The following is a 22,492-nucleotide window of genomic DNA, read 5'->3' as shown; positions in this document are numbered from 1 at the left end:
CAACCTTCTGAAGAAGCCAAATCGAGCTGCAGTTTGGTTAAAGCCTTCGATTGGCCCCATCGAAAAGAAAAAATTGTAATCACATTCTTTAATCACCCTCTCGAATGATGTGATTCATTCAGCTCTCAGGGTATAATTTCCTCCCTTTATTCCTTTCTTTTCTTTTTACTGATGCTTATTTTAACCTTTTTTGTTTAATCTTCTTTAACGCATATCGACTAGACATGTACTAAGTTGATGAGAAGAGTGGCTTGGACTGAGCAACACATTGAGGAATTAGGCATAGAGGCTGAAAACTAGAAGGCACAATTTGAGAGCCATCAATTGGAGAAAGAGGTATTGGTCAAAGATAAAGAGGTTTTAGAGCAACAACTCAAGCTAATGACTTCTGAATTAGCGGTGGCGAAGGATGAGGCAGATCAAGCAGAGAAGGAGAAGGCTAAAATAGAAGCTATTTTGTGGAGCAACATTCTAAGGCCACAAAGGAGATTCAAATTTTGAAAGAATTTCTCAACCAAAAAGAGATATACACAGGTAAACTAGTTCAAGAGTTCACTCAAGCTAAGAAGGATCTTCGTACCTCTTCTGAGAGGATTAATTTCCTCGAGTCTTCTTTGGAATATTTGAAGGTTTCTTATGTTGTGGCCAAGGTAGAGAAAGAGAACTTACAATCGGAAGTAAGTCAATGGGAGTATATGTATAATGCTCTCGAAGATAAATTGACCATGGATGTAAGCTGGCTTTCTCCGCACCCACTTCGAAACTTTGACCGAAGCTGGCCAAGAAGGTTTCGACTTTGAAGGCAAACTTGCTAAGGCTAAGGAAGACATTGAAGTATCTCAGCAAGGTCAAAGCTTCTCCACTCCCAAGGAAGACAGTTCTAGGGGTGGTATGAGTAAGGAAGACGCGGAGGCAGATCCTCAAACTTTATCTTTGAGTCCGAATTAATTTTTCTTCAACTGCTGATCCTTCCTCAGCAGGTAATCCTCCTTCTCAAGATGTTCCTTTCGAGCCTTAACATTTATTGTTGTTGAGTTTTTGTTTTTAAGTTTGTTTTTGAGACATTCTATATCAGCTTTCCATGCGTTGTGTACATCTTTCATTTTTCTCGTTTAATTTTTTCCTTGTCTTTTACTGGATTACTTTTATGCTTTGATTAAGTGAATGATTTATTGTTGCCGTAGCTAAACATATACTATCTTAATCATAAAAGGGGACACTTTCATGCAATCAACACTAATGAAGATGACATCTCATCTTTATGTTGGTGTAAAAATATGAAATAACTTGAGAAGTTTTCTTTGAACTTTCAAAGCAAGTATTCATTTATCTGATCATTACAACTGTTTTTTTTGAAGCAAAATTGTTTCATACTTTACAAATTTCTCAGGAATATTTTATTTCATGACTACTTTTGTAATCACAACTTGAATTGATCACAACTTTACAAATTTCTGCCACAACATCAAATCCCTCCAAAGCCGTGACGACACCTAACACTACTTTCTAGGCAAGCCAACATTCAATGTACAAAAATAAACTTCAATAAACATAAGGAATAGTCTCAAAAGTAGAATAGGATAAATAACTGTAGCAATATGGAGATACAACTGAAATACAATACCAGAACCTGATGTCAACGAGTACATAAGCTCTACAGAATAAATAAGCATAACGATCTGAATAACGATACAAAACTTTCTGAAGTACATAAACAGTAATGACAAAAGCAATGAAAGAGACTACAAGGCATGCGGACGGAAACACCAGTAGTACCTTGAAATCACAAACGGTACTGCTACAACTCCCTAGCAATTAGCTCTATCAGCAACATCTAGATCTATACATAAAGTGTAGAGTGTAGTATGAGCACAACCGATCCTATGTGCTCAGTAATTAGCCAGCCTAACCTTGGATTGAGGATAGCTTGGCAAAGTCCGCTACTCACTTTCAATAATCAACAATAACACTAACAACATAAAACCATTAGTAAAAGGAAGGTAACTCAAGAAATACAAGTTCATCTTATTTGGATTAATATGATATAGGCATGCTTTCCAATTAACTCAGTTAACTCATCAATATCAAGATATAAAGTATCAATTAGCACGAGGAAGATACGCCTCTATGCTAGCATGACAAGTATTAATATCAAAACCAATGAATTCACAATTAAAGCATCAAGTTAGCACAATCTCACCATTATACGAGTGCTTGGCATGAAGCCCCTCACTCAGCACATACCAAGTGCCTATACTCACAGGGTCCAAAGTATCATGGGTTATCACCTAACTCCCGGAGGGGTGGATCCTAGCCCAACCTCTAATCAGATCAAAAGTTAACGATCATCATAACTCAGCCCAAATGGCCTAGTGCATGCGTCACCCTGATATCAATACCACTAAGCCCAATAGGGGGCCTGACGTACGCGTCACCTCAATATCAATATTAACATGACTCTATGGCCTAGTTCAGTCATTAATCTGCTGAAAACACCACATGCCAACATCTCACATTATCAGTAATTCATATACTGCTCACATTATAACAATATACCACAAATCCACCCAAAACCATATCACACAAGTAAGAACACCAACAACATGTGGAATTACATGTAAGAAGTATACCAATATGGTGAAATAACATGCGAATATAATATCATGACTGAGAAAGTATAATTATAATTAAGGCAAACAGCTCAACATATCAAAATAGCCTTAACATGCCTCAAATGGATAAACACATAACTTAGAGATGATTTCTAACATGAGTAATAATCCAAGTAGTCATACAAGTAGAGAAAATACGGTAACACGAAGGTATGGTAGCAGAACAAGGCACATAATAGCCTAAGATCTATCCGGATCATGAAAACCACAGTGTACACATATATGCTCGTCACCACGTACGTGTGTCACCCCCTACACATAGAAAATGTCGTAGTATATAGGGAAAATACCTTTAAGCCAAGCCTAGACAAGATACTTATCTCAAAGCACAGGAATCAATACTCCAAAAAGCCATTGCCTTTTGAATCGTCCTCCAAACGGGTCAAATCTATCCAAAACAACTCTATAATGTCAAACAATGCTATAGGAATCGATTCCAAGTAATAAAGCTCCAAACTTTATCAAATAGCAAAAGGTTAACCCGGGTTCATCTCCCGGAACCCCACAAAAGTAATAAATCCCTACTAGCCATTCGAATAAGAGTCCAAATAAACAAGTTTCATCCAAATCTGACTCTGAATCGGCGTTGAGATTTCTCCAAAACAGTTGTCAAAATCCCCAAATTCCTCCTTCAAACCCCATAATTTATGTGTAATAATCTATGAGGAAACAAGATTAATGTTAAAATCAAGTAGAAATCACTTACTCACTTGACTTGTCTAAAAATCCCCTTTAAAAGTCGCCCCTCTCCAAGTCTAGGGCTCAAAATGAAATAATGGGTCTAAATCCCGAAATTAGAACTCTAAAAAGTCTGCGCAGTGATACCCTTCGCGAATGCGGCCCTAGCCTTGCGTTCACGAAGCACAAACTTCCCCTGGCCTAAAATACTCTCCGCAAATGCGGTCAGCTACCCATGAATGCGATGCAGTCGCATCCCCAGCCTACGCAAACGCGCCCCAGCCTTCGCGAATGCGAAGGCTAAACCCAGCTTTCTCCTAGCCAACCACACCGCTACACGACTACGAGCTCTTCGCCTGCGAACGCGAAGACCAACAACTCCAACACTTCATGAACGCGATGCCCTATTTGCGAACATGAAGGAAACAAATTCAGCTGCCCAAAATAAGACTTCGTGATCGTGAGACCTGCTCCGCAATCGTGAAGCACACTAGACACCAGCAGTTATTAGCAATTACAACCTAGCTTCGGGTTTTCCGAAAATCACCCGAGCTATCTAGGACCCCTTCCAATCATACCAATAAGTCCGTAAATACTACCCGGATCTATCCAAAGCCTCCAAACATATGTATGATCACCACATGACGATCAAACCATGAATTGATCTTCTCTTAAGTTCATAAACTTCTAAACTTCCAACCTAATATCCGATTCCTACCAAACTAACTCGGAATGCAACCAAACTTTGCACATAAGTGCCAAATAATATAACGAACCTATTCCAACTTCTGAAACAATAATACGACCCCGATAGTCTTAAAGTCAACTCACGGTCAAATCTATGAACCTTCTGAACCTTCAAATTTCCAACTTTCGATATTTAGAGTCAAGTCAACCAAAGAACCTCCAAAATACAAATCCGGACATATGCCTTAGTCCAAAATCACCATTCGAACCTACTGGAGCTATCAGATCACCAATTCGAGGTCGTCTACACAAAAGTCAAACATAGGTCAACTCTTATAAGTTAAGCTTCCAACCTTGAAACTAAATATTCCAATTCACTCCAAAACCTTCCCGAAACTAAATCGACCATCCCCGCAAGTCATAAAATAACAATTAAGTATATAGGAAGCATCAAATAGAGAAACGGGTCTCAAAACACAAAATGTTCGGCCGAGTCGCTACATTATCCCCACTCTTAAACAAACGTTTGTCCTCGAACGAATTTAGAATCATACTTGGGATATAAAGAAGTTGAGGATATCTGCTCTGCGTATCATGCTCTGTCTCCCAAGTTGCCTCCTCGACCGGTTGACCTTTCCACTGAATCTTCACTGATGAAATATTCTTCGACCTCAACTTTTGAACCAGCCTATCAAAAATGGCCACCGACTCCTCCTCATAAGCCAGATTTCATCTAACTACACTGAACTAAAATCCAACACGTGCGACGAATCCTCATAGTACTTTCGAAGCATGAAAACATGAAACATTAGGTGAACTACCAATAAGTTGGGTGGCAAAGCAAGTATGTGGGCTACCTCACCAACTCTCTCCAACGCCTAGAATTGACCAATATACAAAGGCCTAGACTTGCCCTTCTTCCCAAATCTCATCACGCCCTTCATAGGAGAAACTCGAAAAAGAACCTTCTTACCCTCAATGAAAGCTATGTCCCGAACCTCCCTATCAGCATAACTCTTATATATGGATAGTACTGTATGAAACTGCTCTTGAATGTATTTCATCTTCTCTAAAGCATCATGAACCAAATATGTGCCAACAACCTATCCTCACCCGGATCAACCTACCAACCAGAGAACAACATCTCCTCCCATATAATGTATCGTAAGGAGACATATGGATATTCGAATGGTAGCTATTGTTGTATGCAAACTCCACTAATGGAAGAAACACATCCCGCTGGCCTCTGAAATCTATGACACAAGCTCTCAACATATCCTCCAAAATCTGAATGGTCCGCTCAGGATGGCCATCTGAACCCTAACAGGCTCCGATATATCTAATATCATGAACCTGTTGGCCAAAGCCTGAACATCCATTTCCAAAGGCCTCTCCCCGATTGGAATAAATGCTAAACTTCCCATACTCTTCCTTTTTCTACTCAAGGCATCTGCTACCACATTGGCATTCTCCGGATGATAAAGAATAGTGATATCATAGTCCTTCAATAGCTCCAACCATCTCTGCTTCCTCAAGTTCAAAACCTTTTGCTTGAATAGATGTTGAAGACTCCGATGATCCGTATACACCTCACATGACACACCATATAAGTAATGCCTCCAAATCGTGAGCGTGTGTACAATAGATGCTAACTCCAAGTCATGCACTGGATAATTCTTCCCATAAGGCTTCAACTGGTTCAACACGAAGGCAATCACCCTACCATCCCACATCAACACACCCAATACCAACCCACTAAGAATCACAATAAACCGTATATGATCCGATCCTAAAGGCAAAACCAACACTAGAGCTGTAGTCAAGGTTGTCTTGAGCTTTTGAAAGTTCTCCACACACTCATCCGACTATCGGAACGGAGCACCCTTCTAAGTCAACTTAGTAAATGGGGATGCAATAGATGAAAATCCCTTTACAAAGCAATGATAGTAACCAGCCAAACCCAAGAAGCTCCTGATCTCTGCAGTGCTAGAAGGTCTGGGCCAACTCTGAATTGCCTTAATATTTTTCGGTTGCATCTTGATCCGATCACTAGATACCACAGGACCTAAGAATGCCATCGAGTCTGACCAAAACTCGCACTTGGAGAACTTAGCATATAACTTCTTCTCCATCAAAGTCTAGAGCACGATCCTCAAATACTGCTCATGCTTCTCCCTACTACGGGAATACACCAATATATCATCAATGAATGTAATGACAAACGAATCTAAATAAGGCTAAAACACACTGTTCATCAAGTGCATGAAAGCTGCTGGGGCATTAGTAAATCCAAATGATATCACCAAAAACTCATAATGCGCATAACAAGTCCGAAAAGCAGTCTTAGGGATGTCTAAAGCCCTAATATTTAATTGGTGATACCCCAATCTCAAGTCAATCTTTAAGAACAACCTGACACCCTGAAGCTGATCAAATAAGTCATCAATACACGACAATGGATACTTGTTCTTGATGGTCACCTTGTCGAATTGCTGATAGTCAATACATATTCTCATAGACCCATCCTTCTTCTTAACAAACAACACCGGCACACCCTAATGTGAAACACTAGGCTTGATGAACCCATTATCCAGCAACTCTTGTAACTGTTCTTTCAATTCATTCAACTCCACTGGAGCCATACGATATAGAGGAATAAAGATAGGTTGCGTGCCCTATGCCAAATCAATACCGAAATCAATATCCCTATTAGGTTGCATGCCTGGTAGGTCTGCTGGAAACACATCCGGAAACTCCCTCGCTACTGGAACTGACTCAATAGTAGGAGCATCGGCACTAACATCCCTAGCAAAGGCTAAATACGGCAAAAATTACTTCTCAACCATCCGTTGAGCCTTCAAAAAATAAGATCACTCTATTAGTAGTGCAATCAAGAGAACCAGTCTACTCCAACCTTGGCAACCCGGACATTGCTAATGTCACGGTCTTAGCATGACAATCCAGAATAACATGGTATGGAGATAAACAATCCATACCCAATATTACATCAAAATCCACCATATCTAATAATAGAAAGTCCACCCTCATCTCAACCACAAATGATAACCACACATGACCGATAAACTCGATCCACCACAATTGAATCACCAACATATGTAGACACATGCACATGAGCATACAGAGAACTGCGAGGCATATCCATACAAAAGAAAAATATGATGACACATATGAATACGTGGAAACATGATAAAACAATACTGAAGCGTCCTTGTGGCGTACAGAAATAATACCTGTAATCACTGCATCGGAAGTAATGGCCTCAGTCCTCCCTAGAAAAGCATAACTTCTGGTTGACCTCTACTAGACTAAGCTACCCCTCTAGGATGACCACGTCCTGGATGACCTCCACCATAGCTGGCTAAACATGTGGTGTAGCAACCGGTGCGGGAACCATTGTATGACCTACCTGTTGCACTGAACCTCTACAAAGATGGGGACAATACTTTCTAACGTGCCCCAACTCTCTATACTCATAGCAACCTCTAAATAGAAGTGACTGTGTGTCCTGAATTGGACCCCGTGAACCAGAATAGCCACTAAAATAATTGGGTACTAATGAACCCTGAATGATTTGAGTGCGATGAGAACTCTATGCTGGAAGTACACTGAATGAAGACTGCACAGAAGCTCCTTGACTGGGTGGATGTGAATGATATGCTGGCCTACTAGAATGGCCTCCCCAAAATCCACCTCGGCCTCTAAATGACGCACCATTGAGACTCCCTAAACGTCGGGACCTCTTGTACCTACCATGCATCATCTCTTTGGTCTCAATGCGAATGTGCTCAATACGATGAGCTATCTCCACAACCTGGATAAATGCAGTCCCGGTATCCACCTCTCTAGCCATAGCAATGCGAATACCATGGTGAAGACCATAAATGAATCTCCTCACTCTCTCTCATCAATAGGAATCAAAATAGTAGCATGGCGGGACAACTCCGTGAACCTCATCTCATACTCAATAACTGACATCAGACCCTACTGAAGGTACTCAAACTACCTCTTCAGCTCATCTCTCCTAGTGCATGGTATGAAATACTCCAAAAATACCCTAGAGAATTGAGCCTAGGTAAGATGAGGTGATACTGCTGGTCTGCCCGTCTCATAACCTTACATCTGGAAAGTGGTGAAGTTAACTCCATTGGACTCGACTAGGCCCAAATTACGCATAATCTCATGACAACAATCCAAGAATCCCTGGGCATCCTCTGAAGGTGTACCATTGAAGTGAGGAGGATGCAACTTGGTGAACTTATCCAGTCTCTTTAGCTCATCAGCTGACATTACGGGCATATCCTCAGGCTACACAACAATAATAGGCTGAACTCCCCTAACTGGGAACACTATATGAGTTTGATAACCATGGGCCACCTGCTCTGGGGTAGAAGTAGCTGGAGTTTGTGCTCCGCCCCTGCCTGAGAAGTAGCTGGTATAGTAGGAAATGCCCTGGCCCGAGCCAAACTCTCAAACAAGCCAACCATATGGACCAAAGCATCTTGAACAACTGGTGAAAAAATAGGCCCTAGGGAACCTGAGCTAGCACCTCCGGCTCACCATAGTCAAGAACCGACTCCTCAACAGGAGCTACTGGTGGCTCTACAACAACCGCTCTATTAGGGGCTCTAGTTGCGGCGTGTGGTCTACCCCTACCTTTGCCTCGACCTCAACCTCTCACGACCTTAGTTTGGGGTACCAACACCTACTCAGCTGCACCCAAATCGTGTTCTCACCATCTGTAAGACAATAGAAGATTAAAAATCAGACTTAGGGATAAACAAATCTACACGACAGAGAATGATCGAAATAGAAGTTTTCTTAACAGTGCTGTAGCCTCTGGAAAATAAGTACTAACGTCTCCATACTAATCCGCAAGACTCTACTAGACTTGCTTATGACTCGTGATACCTAAGCAATCTAGTGCTCTAATACTAACTTTTCACGACCCTAAATCCCACCAAATCCGTGACGACTCCTAACACTACTTTCTAGGCAAGCCAATATTCAATATACAAAAACAAACTTCAATAACAACAAGGAATAGCCTCAAAAGTGGAATAGGATAAATAATTGTAGCAGTATAGTGATACAACTGAAATACTATCCTAGAACCTGGTGTCAACGAGTACATAAGTTCTATAAAATAAATATGTGCAACGATCTTAATAATGACACAATACCATCTGAAGTACATAAATAGTAATGACAAAAGCAAAGAAAGGGACTCAAAGGCATGCAGACAGAAACAACAATGCTACCTTGAAATCACCAATGATACTGGTATAACTCCTTAGCAATTAGCTGTATCAACAACACCCGAATTTGCACATGAGGTGCAGAGTATTCTATGAGTAAAACCGAGCCCATGTACCTATTAAGTGGCTAGCCTAACCTCGGAGTGAAGACAATGATATGATTGGCACCCACTTTCAATAGTCAACGATAATAGTAACAATATAAAAATAATAATAAAAGGAAAACAACTCAAGAAATATAAGTTCAACTTATTCACATTAACAGGAAATATGCATTTTTCGATCAACCCAGTTAAGTCGTCAATCTCAAGATATAGAGCGTCAATTAGCATGAGGAAGATATGTCTCTATGCTAGCATGACAAGTATCAATATCAAAATCAATGAATTCACAGTTAAAGCATTAAGTAAACACAATTTCAACACTATACGGGCGCCTGGCATAAATCCCCTCACCCACCACATACCAAGTGCCCACACTCGTAGGGCCCAAAGTAGCATGGGTTATCACCTGACTCCGGAGGGCTTGATCCTAGCCCAAGCACTGATCGGATCAAAATTCAATGATCATCATAACTCAGCCTAAATAGCCTGGTGTACGTGTCACCTTGATATCAATACCATTCAACCCAATAGGGAGCCTGACGTATGCATCAACTCAATATCAATATTAACACGGCTCTATGGCCCCTCTTCATTCATTAATCCGCTCAAAACAACATATTCCAACATCTCACAATATCAGGAATCAATATACTACGCAAATTATACCAACATACAATAAATCCACTAAAACCCGTGTCACACAAGTAAGGACACCAACAACATGTGTAATAATATGTAATACGTACACCGATATGGTAAACTAATAGAAAAATATAATTTCATGACTGAGAAGTATGACTACAATTAAGGCAAACAACTCAGCATAGCAAAATAGTCCTAACATGCCTCAAACAGATAAACACATAGCCTAGACATAATTTCTAACATTAATAATATATCAAGTAGTCATACAAGTAGAGAAACCACAGTAACAAGAAGGCACGGTAGCAAAAGAAGGCACATAATAGTCTAAGATCTACCGGGATCATAAATAATCACAGTGCGCATATACACTCGTCACCATGTATGTGCGTCACCCGCAACACATAGAAAGTATCGTAGTATATGGGAAAAATACTCTCTAGCCAAGTCTAGGTAAGATACTTGCTTCAATGCGCAGGAATCAATACTCCAAAAAACCCTTGCCTTTCAAATTGGCCTCCAAACGGGTCAAATCTAGCCAAAAAACTCTATAATGTCAAATAATTCTCTAAGAATCAATTTCACATAAAAAAGCTTTAATCTTTATCAAATTGAAAACAATCAACCTGAGCACGCCTCTTGAAACCCGACAAAAGCCATAAATCCCGACTACCCATTAAAATACGAGTCCTAATATACAAGTTTTATCCAAATCCGACTTTGAATCGGAGTTCAAATCTCCATTTTACGCTCTCCAAAACCATAGTCAAAATCCCTAAATTTCTCCTTCAAACTCCATAATTAATGTTTAATAATCCGCGAGGAAACATGATATAATGTTAAGATCAAGAAGAAATCACTTACCCTTTTCCCTTGTGTGAAATCCCATTCAAAAATTGCCCCTCTCTAAGTCTAGGGCTCAAAATATGAAATAATGGTCTAAGCCCCGAAGTTAGTAGTCTAAAAAGTCTGCCCAGTGATACTCTTCGCGAATGCGGCTCAAGCCTCGTATTCGCGAATCACAAACTGCCCCTGACCTAAAAATACTTTTGGCGATGCGGTCTTCCACCTGCGAACGCGTCCCAGCCTTCACGAACGTGAAGGCTAAACCTAGCCGGGTCCCAACCAGTCACTCCACTATGCGAACGCAATCCCTTCGCCCGCAAATGCGAAGATCAACGACTCCAAGATTTGTGAAACCTATTCACGAACGTAAAGGGACAAAAACTCATCTGCCCAAACTAAGCCTTCGCGATCGTGCGGTATGCTCCGTGATCACGAAGCACATTAAACACCAGCAGTCATCAACAATTCCAACCTAGCTCCGGTTGGTCCGAAACTCACCCGAGCCACCTGGGACCCTATCCAATCATACCAATAAGTTCATAAATACTACCCAGACCTACACAAAGCCTCCAAACACATGTAATATCACCACATCTACAAATCAACGATAAACCATCGATTAATCTTCTCTTAAGTTCATAAGCTTCAAAACTTCCAACCTAACGTCTGATTCCTATCAAACTAACTCGGAATGTAACCAAACTTTGAACACAAGTCCCAAATAATATAATGAACCTATTCTAACTTCCTAAACAACAATCCAACCTGATAGCCTCAAAGTCAACTCCTGGTGAAACCTATGATTCTTCCAAGCCTTCAAATTTCCAACTTTTGACAATTAGAGTCAAATCAACTAAGGAACCTCCAAATCTAAATTAGGACATACGCCATAGTACAAAGTAACCATGAAAACCTATTGGAAGCATCAAATCACCAATCCGAGGTCGTCTAAATAAAAGTCAAACTCAGGTCAACTCTTATAACTTAGGCTTCCAACGTTGTAACTAAGTGTTCAATTGTACTCCAATACCTTCCTGAAACCAAACCAACCATCTACTAAATTCAAAAAATAACAAATAAGCATACATGAAGCATCAAATAGGGAAATAGGTCTCAAATACACAAAACAACTGGCCAAGTAGTTACAAATTCTCTTTGAAATTCTTCGCTTCTTCATCAAATTCTTCTAAAGATGATACTATTATTTAGTACCCCCAGTGTTTGAGTATGAGAACTTAAACATTGGATCTTAGAAGGAATTTCAATGACTTCTCTCGTTGGTCCTTTTAATGAAAAGGAAACATGCACGGGACTCGGGACTTTGTAGATGAAAACTGTGTGTACCCTTTTCGTCAAAATTATTATAACGGGAATAATTAAGTATTTTGCATGTCTTTTTAGGTCTTATGTCATCATTTGGTTTGGATTGGGTTTATACCTATCATCTAAAAATGTTAGTAAAACTTATATGAACAAATAAATAATTGATTAAAGATACCTGACCCTAGGTGTCTCTTTAGAAGTAATACTTCTTTAAGTGTACTACATTCCAATTTGAAGGTAGCACTTTTCTGTCCATAGTTTCTAATTCATATGCTCCTTTCCCAGCCATGCCATGAACTTGATACTTGCCTTCCCATCTTAGGCCATACCATTCTGAATTTACCGCTTGTTTAGATTGAAACGCCTTTCTAAGGACAAAATCCCCAATTTTTAAATGTCGTAAGTCTTCCCTTCGATTATAATACTGCTCTATCCTTTGATTTTGAGCTGACATTCATATCAAAGATAACTCCCTTCGCTCCTCTGTCATATCCAAATCTGTGCGTAGTGCCTCGTCGTTCAATAGTTCACTTGCATGATTATATCTCTGACTTGGTTCTCCTATCTCCACTAGAATCAGAGCTTCAGTGCCATAAACAAGTAAAAAAAGAGTTTCTCCTGTACTTATTTTTGATATTATTTTATAGGCCCACAACACCCCCGGTAACACTTTAGGCCATTTACCTTTTGCTTCTTCTAAGCGTTTCTCAAATTATTAATAATTATCTTTTTTGTTGACTCCGGTTGTCCATTAGCAACATGATGATATGGATGACAGAGTTATTCTCTTGATTTTCCAACTATCAAAAAATTTGGTAGTCTTTGCCCCCACAAATTGTGGGCAATTGTCACACACGATTCCCCTTGGAAATTCAAATCGACAAATTATATTTCTCCAAATGAAGTCTATGACTTTTTATTTCTCGTACGCATTTGAAGGCACCTGCTTTTATTTATTTAGAAAAATAATTAGTCAAAACCAGCAAAAACCTTGCCTTTACGGCTATTGTGATAATGGACGTACGATATCTACCCCCCACTTCAAAAACGGCCATGGTGCAAGCACTGAATGTAGTGTCTCTGCTGGTTGTTGCAATTTATTTGTGTACCATTAACACTTATTATATCTTTTCACAAAATTTCTACCTCTTCTTCTGTTCGTGGCCAATAATACCCAGCTCTTATCAATGTTTTTACCAGTGATCTACCACCTGCATTACTGCCACCATGTCCTTCATGCACTTAATATATTTAGTTTGTCCATGGCCGAGACATTAGCCAAGGGACCACTAAATATATTTCGGTACAAATTCCTTTCCGCCAAACAATAGCGAGCAACTTTTATTCGTAGCCATTGAGATTGCTTTTCTTTATCTTCGGCGGTATTCCATGCTGCAAATAATTTACAAATTTATTTCGCCAATCCTATGTTAAGCTATTAAAATTTACCTCGCTTTTTGTTTGATCGAGTGAAGAATAAAAGAGATGCACCACTATTGCATTTTTAGAGTTGGTGATATCCACTACCGATCCTAGGTTCGTTAACGCATTTGCTTTGGAATTTTCTTCCCTTGGGATTTGAGTAGCTTTCCATTCTTGGAATTGATGTAACAACCCCCGTACTTTTTCTAGGTACTATTGTATTCGTGACTCTCGTGACATATAATTTTCTTGCATTTGGTTGACCACCAACTGAGAAGTACTTTTAATCGATTTGTTCAATTTCCATTTCTTTTGCAAGTTCCAAACATACAACCATCACTTCATACTCAACGTCGTTATTCATAATTAGATAACATTTTATCCCGTATCTAAATATTTTTCCAGTGGGTGCACTTAAAACAATACCCAAACCTGCTTTCTTTAAATTAGAGGATCCATCAGTGTATAAAGTCCAAGTTCCAGATTAGACCAGACAACGATATGTACCTCTTTTTCAGCTTTGGGAAGTAGGTTCGAGCTAAAGTTTGCTGCAAAATCTACTAGTACCTATAACTTAATGGCAGTAGGTGGTTGATAAATAATATCATATTCGCTAAGTTCTATTGTTCATTTAGCTAATCTCCCTGACAACTCATGCTTATGTAAAATACCGCGCAATGGAAAAATTATCACAACAGATATGGGATGACATTGAAAATAGGGTCGTAATTCTCTTGATGCCATTATTAGTGCCAATGGTAATTTTTCCAAGATGCAGATACCTTGTTTTAGCTTCTAACAATGCTTTACTAACATAGTAGATAGAAGATTGCATACCTTTTTCTTCTCGAACCAAAACTGCACTCACCGATACTTCATATACGACAAGGTAAACAAGAAACCTTTCCCCTCCCTTTGGCTTTGATAGGAAATGTGGCTTTGAGAATAAATTTGTAAATCTCTCAATGCTTTTTGGCACTCATCTTTCCATTCAAACTTGTTTTTCTTTTTCAGCAATGAGAAAAAATTGAAACATCTTTCAGAGGATTTAGATATGAATCTCCCTAGGGTTGCTATTCTTCCCGTGAGTCTCTGTACTTTGTTTTTGCTTGTAAGTACATCCGAGATTTCTTCAATAGCTTTGATATGAGATGGATTCATCTCGATCCCTCAATTAGAAAGAAGGAAGCTTAAAAACTTACCTGATGCAATACTGAATGCATGTATCTCTAGATTCAACTTCATGTTGTACTTTCGAAGAATTGCAAATATTTCTTTCAAATGCTCGGGATGATATTCTTCTTGTGTTGATTTCACTAACATGTTGTCAATTTATATTTCCATAGTCTTCCCTAAATGTTCTTGGAATATTTTGGTTACCAACTATTGATATGTGGCTCTAGTGTTCTTTAGAAAGGGCATAACCTTGTAGTAATAAGTCCCTTTGTTTGTAATGAAAGAAGAATTTTCCTCGTGTTCGGGATCCATTTAAATTTATTATATCCAGAATAACATCTAGAAAACTTAAAAAGCTCAGGGCCAGTAGTAGAATTAACTAATTTATTATCCGATCTTTTGCTTGCATTTCAACTGCTCGTAGAAGTATAATGTTTATTGAGCTACCTAGATCAATCAAAACTCGTTTCATATTAGTATCATGAACAAGTAGAGCAATCACCACAGTATCATTGTGGGGTATGAACAAGCTATATGCGTCTTCATCGTCAAATGTTATGCTCTCCCCTCCAGGATTTGTCAAATGCATTTTTTATGCATCACAGATATTTTAGCTATTCTATTTTCCACCGTGTATGTTACCCCATTAACGTCTTCACCTCCGGGTTATGACATTCACTGTCCTTTTGGTTGAAGAAGGCTTCAGTGGTTCCTCTCTAATCTTCATGTAAGCATGTTTACTTTCTTACAAAATAAATTAATAAGGTAACCTTTCTTCAATAAGTAATCAACTTCTCCTTGTAGAAGCCTGTAATCCGTTGTTCTATGCCCAATGTCACGAACCAAAATCCACAAGTCATGATGGAACCTAATCAAATCTGTTAGGTAAGCCAACGGTCACATGATTATCAAAGAAAATTAAATAACATGGTCTAATAACTCAACAACGGGATAATACCATAAAAATATATATGAGAATAAAGTCAAAATGCTACTATAACCAACCCAAAATCTGGTGTCAACGAGTACACGAGCACTACTAAGTATCAACATAAACCAAAACTCTAGTACAACTGTCTGAATAATAGAACAGTGCTGAAGAAAATAAAAAGAAAGAGAGTCAAGGTCTGCGGATGTCATAGCAGCTACCTTGAAGTCTCCAAGCAAGTACTGGCAAAGAACTAGCAATCACCGCGTCAAGATGTACCTGGATCTGCACACGAAGTGCAGAGTGTAGTATGAGTTTAACCAGCCCAATGTACTCAATAAGTAACAAGACTAACCTTGAGCTGAAAGCAGTGACGAGCTTAGAAGGATACAATCAAAACAATTATAACGACATCACAAATATAACAATGAGAATGACAGTAATAACTCAGAGAAATTTTCATATTCCGCTCATTCATGGTACATAAATTTAGACATGCTTTCAAGTTCACAATTAAAGACCAACACTGATAAGAACAGGTCAAGTATAGCTAGCATGAGGAATGGTACATATCTATGGCTATAGGTCTAATATGCATGTCAAAAGTAAGGTAACACGATGATATTCCCATGCATTCACACTCTCAGGGTGCTCAATTTGTCTATCTCATCTTCCCACTCATCATACGCATCTGGGATGGATTCAGAGTTTTGCTCGCGTAATAAATGGAGTAAAAAATCTTATCCTTCCTTTTCCCCCAAAACAGCTCCTATTGCAACTCAAATGGCTTGGCCCAGTTCAGGGCAATGATAATTGCTGCAGTCACTAATCTTTTCTTCAGCTCCTCAAGTGCTTTAAACAAGCATCATCAAGTTTAAAGGGGGTATCTTTCTTATGAAGCCTACACATAGGATAAGAAATTTTTGAAAAGTCCTTAATGAAACGATGATAAAAACTTACATGGTCCAAGAAACTACGAATGCCCTTAACGGATGTCAGTGGGCGTAATTTTTTAATCGATTCCACCTTTTCCTTGTCCACTTGCAGACCATTTTTCGACACTTTGTGCCCCAAATCTATACCTTCTCGTACCTTGAAATGGCACGTCTCCCAGTTTAGCACCAAGCTTGTCTCTTCAAACCTAACAAGCACTTTATCAAGGTACATTAAACAATTATCAAAATAATATCCAAACACAGAAAAATCATCCATGAATACCTCTACAAACCTTTTAACCATGTCAGTAAAAATAGCCATCATATACCTTTGAAAAGTCGCATGTGTATTACAGAGACAAAAGGGCATTCCCTTGAACGCATATGTGCCATAAGGACACGTAAATGTGGTTTTCTCTTGGTCCTCTAGGGCAATAGCAATTTGATTATATCCCGAATAGCCATCTAAGAAAAAATAGTTTTCTTGTCCAGCTAGTCTATCAAGCATTTGGTTAATAAAGGGGAGAGGGAAGTTGTCCTTGCGAGTTGCATTGTTTAATTTTCTATAATCTATGCAAATTCTCCATCCAGTCACAATTCTTGTAAGATTCAAGTCATTATGTTCATTAACCACTACAGTTATCCCTCCCTTTTAGGTGCACATTGGACCTAGCTTACCCATTTATTGTTAGAGATGGGGAATACAATACATAGATCAAGCCACTTAATCACTTCTTTTCTTACCACCTCTTTCATAATTGGTTTTAGGTGGCGTTGGTGCTCTACACTTGGCCTGTGTCCCTCCTCCATGAGAATTTTATACATGCAGAATGACAGACTAATACCTTTGATGTCAGACATCATCCACCCAATTGCTCATTTGTGCTCACGTAACACTCTTAGCAGCTTTTCTTCCTGCAATTTAGACAAGTCAGAGGAAATAATAATCGGAAGAGTTTTAGAACCACACAAATAAGCGTAATGAAGGTGAGGAGGTAAGGATTTAAGTTCCAATCTCGGAGCCTCTTCAATCGACGGGTTGGTTGGTGGCCCACTCGGCTATTTAGGGTCTCAAAGGGGATTAATCCTTGTAATATAGACAAGACGCAACTAGAATATGCAACATCTCCTCAACCTCATCATCAATCTCCAAGCTATCAAACAACATGAGTGTTTTTTCCCAAGATTCATCTAAATATAAACTCAAGTCCATAAGTTACTCATCTACCTCCACAATAGATATCACATAGAGCTCCTCATAATGGCGTGGGAGTTGAATCACCTTGTAGACATTGAAACCTTCTTCCTCATGGTCCACTCTCATAATCATTTTTCCCTCTCTCACTTTAATAATTGCATCACCTACAGTAAAGAGAGATCGTCCCAATATGATTGGAACTTGTTCATCAGCCTCATAATCCAGGATAATAAAATTTGATGGGAAGATGAATGTCCCAATTTGTAGCAACACATCTTTAAGCACTCCCTTGAGGTAAGCAATGGATCTATCATCTAATTGCAACATCATAGTAGTTGGTCTTGGAGCTCCCAGATCCAATTGCTTGAACAAGGACAAGGGCATCAAATTTATGCTCTCCCCCAAATCATACGGAGCACGACCTACATCAATATTACCAATATGCATAGGGATGGGGAAGCTTCTAGGATCCTTAAGCTTTGAGGAAGCTTGTTTTGGATCCTTGAGGTGCACTCTTTAGTAAGTGCAAATGTCACGAATTCAGTTAACCTCCTCATGTGAGCCACTATATCCTTGATGTGCTTAGCATATTTTGGAATTTTACGAAGTACATCAACCAATGAATATTCAAATGAACCTAGCTCAACATAGAGAGAAATTTGTTGAACATGCGATCATCACTATTTTCTACAACATTTGGGGGAAAGGCGGTGGTGACCTTGTAGCACCTAGTGGCTCTGAACTTGTATCATATTTTTTTGACTCGTTCGTTGCTTTAGGAATCAACTCCCCCTCAGGTATAGGCTTATCTTTTCTCTTCTTTGGCACCTCTTCCAATTCCCTTCCATTTCTGAGTGTGACTGCATTAACTTGAGGATTCTTCTCTGTATCACTTGGAAGAGAGCCTGAAGGCCTGGTATTTGATTTGCAGCCAACTACCTAAGTTGTCTCTTAAGATTTCTAAAATCAGTCTTGAGTTGTTGATCATCAAGCAACAACTTCTTTAACAGTTCATTCATACTCTCTTCTACTTGTTGGGGTGGTTTCTGAGGTTGGTTGTAATTTCCTTGGGGTCTATATTGATTCTGAGTCGTTTGATTTCCACCCTAGGAGAAGTTAGGGTGATTCTTCCATTCTTGGTTGTGCGTGTTCCCATATTGTGCATTCTAATTTATCGGATCCATACCTTGTTTCCCCACACAATAGATGGGTTCAGGATTCGTGGGGACATATATCACTCATGTGACCTTCACCACATAACTCGCAGCAAGTAGACATATATTGCACATGTTGCATATGTTGCGCTTGTTGTATTGTCATCTTATTCATCTGATTTGCTAACTTTTCTATATCTGCTCTCATGGCTGAGAAATCATCAAGCACAATAACATCTACTACCTTCTGTTTAAGTTCTCTTTGTGGTCCTTGCCAATTATTATCATTAGCCGTGAAATTGTTCAACAACATCTGTATTTCACTATACGGCCTTGCCAAGTAACTACCCTCTCAAGCTGAGTCATGACTCATTTTGGATGCATCATCTAACCGATCAACAAAAGTGTGACCCAAAACGTCATCACTTTGTGTGACGACCCGATAGGTAGTTTAAGTACTAGCCCTTATTTTCATGTTCTGGGACCTCTATTAGCTCACTTTAATGTTTATCAATATACGTGCATACTCTGTTTCTTTTTCCGAAAACTTTTATGTGAAAATTTGAAAAAAAACATGATTTTTGATTTTAAAAATAATTTAAGTTGACTATGGTAAACATTTTGCATAAACAACCTCAGATCCATATTTTGACGATCCCGATGGGTCCGTATCATGATTTTGGACTTTGGTGTATGCCCAGAATTGAATTCAAAAGTCCATAACTTGATTTGACTTATTATGCCTAAAGCTAGTAATTTGAATGTTTTGAAATTTCTTAGGTTTGATCGTAGGTTGACTGTATGATTATCGGGTTCATATTTTGGTTCCGGGAATCGGTATTGGTACATTTTGCTATTTGAAACTTGTGTACAAAATTTAGTGCAAATCGAAGTTGGTTTGATAGGATTCGGATGCTTGGATGTGATTTTAGAAGTTCTTGAGTTTTCATTGAAATTCCATGCCTTTTGACGTCTGATTCGTAGTTCTAGGAGTTATTTTGGTATTTGGATCATGCGAGCAAGTTAGTATGGTGTTGTTACACTTCTATGCATGTTTAGTTTGGAGCCCGAGGGGCTCGGGTGAGTTTCGGGTAGGATACAGACCATTTATTGGACTTAAGAGATTGTTGGTGCAGTTGTTTCTGGTGTCTGAGCTTTTGTGCTTTGAGATCGCGAAGGGGAAATTGGGGCTGGAGCAGTTCTATTCTTCACGAACGCGAGGATCTGGTCACGAATGTGAAGTAGTGGGGGGTTTACCCTTCGTGAATGCGACCGTCCTCTCGCGAACGCGGTGGGTTGCGGGATCTAGGGGGAAAGTCAGGCATTACTCTCCGCGAACGCGGTCTTTGGCACGCGAACGCAAAGGTAGGGGGGAGCATGCCTACGGGAAAGCAAAGAGTAGCTCACGAATGTGAACGCCTTTTTGGCCACTATGCTTCGCGAGCACATCAGGTGCTTCGTGAACGCGAAGAACACCTGACGCCCAGGTATTAAACATTTCAAAAGTCAGGATTTTCATCATTTTTTGCCATTTTCAAGTTTGAGCTCGGCCTAGAGGCGATTTTGAAGAGGTTTTTCATCCCAACTTTATTGGTTAGTAGATTTTAACTTGTTTTATCACATTTCTATAAACACCCATTGATTTTAACCTTTAATCTAAGATTTTTCATGGTAGAAATTGGGGATATTGTAAAATTGAGATTTAGACATCAAATTGAGGTCGGATTTCGAAACTAATTACATAACCGGGCTTGGGTATGAATGGGTAATTGGGTTTTGGTTCGAATCTCGAGTTTTGACCAAGCAAGCTCGAGGTTGACTTTTTTTGACTTTTTCCAAAATCATTAAAGATTGAATGCCATGACGTCGTGTGGCTTCACGTAATTCCCTTACAAGCAACACGCACATAAGTCCCACCTTATGTCGCCGCATGCGTATTAACCCATATCCTTATACCGCCGCATGCGCATCAATATCACATCACAATAATAACTCGCACCACAAGTTCCCATATATCACAACTTGCCAATAATCAACAATATCAATGTTTCCACAACAATAACCCATGGCTCGACCACAATGTGTACAAGAATATTAACAATAACAATGAATGTAAATATCTCAACAATTAACAACTTCGCCTTAATGTGATAACACAACTTTCACAACTTTAACACCAATAACTCAACAATTATAAAGATAATGTATAACCACGATATTAAATAAGAATAACTCACAATGGAAGAGATAGCATATACTGATGACTTCAAATAAGAATAATAGCAATGAAAGAGATATCATGTAACAATGACTTCAAATAATGATAATCAACAATGAAGGAGATAACATGTACATTGACTTTAAATAATAATAATCAACAATGAAAGAGACAACATGTAACAATAAAAGAGGCAACAAGTTCAACAAAAGAATAAGAGAAAATTGTCAAGTAGGATGTAGAACATATGTTAACAAATTCATTTAAGACATGTAAGGATAGACTAATACAAGAAAGAATATATTGACTATGAGAATTTAGAACATGATATGACAATTCAATTAAAGCATGGAAAGAGTCTAAGTAGCCTAAACCAGTCAAATACAACATACAACATGTGGAGTCATCGTCACCTTGCGTACACGGCTTTCACATAGCACAAATGACACAATCAATCCCAAATCCAAAGGGGTAGTTCCCCCATACAAAGTTAGGCAAGATACTTACCTCAATTAGGCCAACTCAACCTTGAAAATAGCTTTTCCCCTAAAATCCGCCTCCACATAGTTCAAATCTAACCAAAATTGACTTAATATCATCAAACAATGCAAGGGAAATCAACTACAATAGATAAACCTATGATCTTTACACTTTTTCCAAAAAGTCAACAAAAGTCAACCCGGGGCCCGCTCAAGCGAAACCCGGATCCAATGGTAGATTCCGACTAATCATAACCCACGAATTCATATATGTGATTAGTTTCAAAATCCAAGTCCAAATCGACTCTCAAAACTCAAATTCTTATTTTTCAAAAACTTGACAAAGTTTCACAAATTTGCACTTTGATTCACATGATTTTGATGTTAAAATCTAAGATATATTGATGGAATATAATTGGAAATAGATTAGAATCACTTATCCAAAGTTTGAAGATGAAAATCCCCTCTCCAAATCGCCTCATACCGAGTCTAGGGTTCTAAAATGAGAGAATATGAGTTTAAATCCCGACTTTTTAGCCCTTATGACCAGCTGCAAATGTCGCATTTGCGACACAGGGTTCGCATTTGCGAACCCTTGAAATTGCGAATCAGGGGTCGCATTTGTGACATCATAGCCCACATTTTCACCTTTGCAATTGCGAGGTTGGTGCTTGCAATTGCGATAACTGAGCACCAGCAACACCAGTAATTCGTTTTCAGTTCAATTCCTTCTTAAACACATCTGAAACTCATC

At 39.0% G+C, this 22,492-nt stretch overlaps 1 protein-coding gene across 1 annotated transcript; it reads right to left on the bottom strand.

The window, feature by feature from the left end:
* Positions 1 to 5,305: 5,305 nt before the first annotated feature.
* On the bottom strand, positions 5,306 to 7,908 carry LOC138902848 (uncharacterized). The gene is made up of 3 exons (XM_070190749.1): positions 7,809 to 7,908; positions 6,730 to 6,852; positions 5,306 to 5,826 (listed from the first exon to the last, which is right to left on the bottom strand). Exons 1-3 carry the CDS (start codon positions 7,906 to 7,908, stop codon positions 5,306 to 5,308), a joined length of 744 nt encoding a protein of 247 aa, XP_070046850.1.
* Between the last annotated feature and the right edge of the window lie 14,584 nt (positions 7,909 to 22,492).

The sequence above is a fragment of the Nicotiana tomentosiformis genome, chromosome 12 (genome assembly GCF_000390325.3).
Source record: "Nicotiana tomentosiformis chromosome 12, ASM39032v3, whole genome shotgun sequence".
NCBI classification, from domain to species: domain Eukaryota; kingdom Viridiplantae; phylum Streptophyta; class Magnoliopsida; order Solanales; family Solanaceae; genus Nicotiana; species Nicotiana tomentosiformis.
This window is presented reverse-complemented; position numbering and strand designations above follow the sequence as displayed.

Bases quoted from the DNA above. Each gene is read 5' to 3' on its own strand.
- LOC138902848 (XM_070190749.1), bottom strand. From the start codon at position 7,908: ATGGCTAGAGAGGTGGATACCGGGACTGCATTTATCCAGGTTGTGGAG. The intron at 6,853-7,808 runs GTAGGTACAAGA...TGCCGTATTTAG, and splicing joins GACCAAAGAGATGATGCATG to CCTTTGCTAGGGATGTTAGT. The intron at 5,827-6,729 runs GTATTGATTTGG...TTTTGCCTTTAG, and splicing joins TAATAGGGATATTGATTTCG to GATCGGATCATATACGGTTT.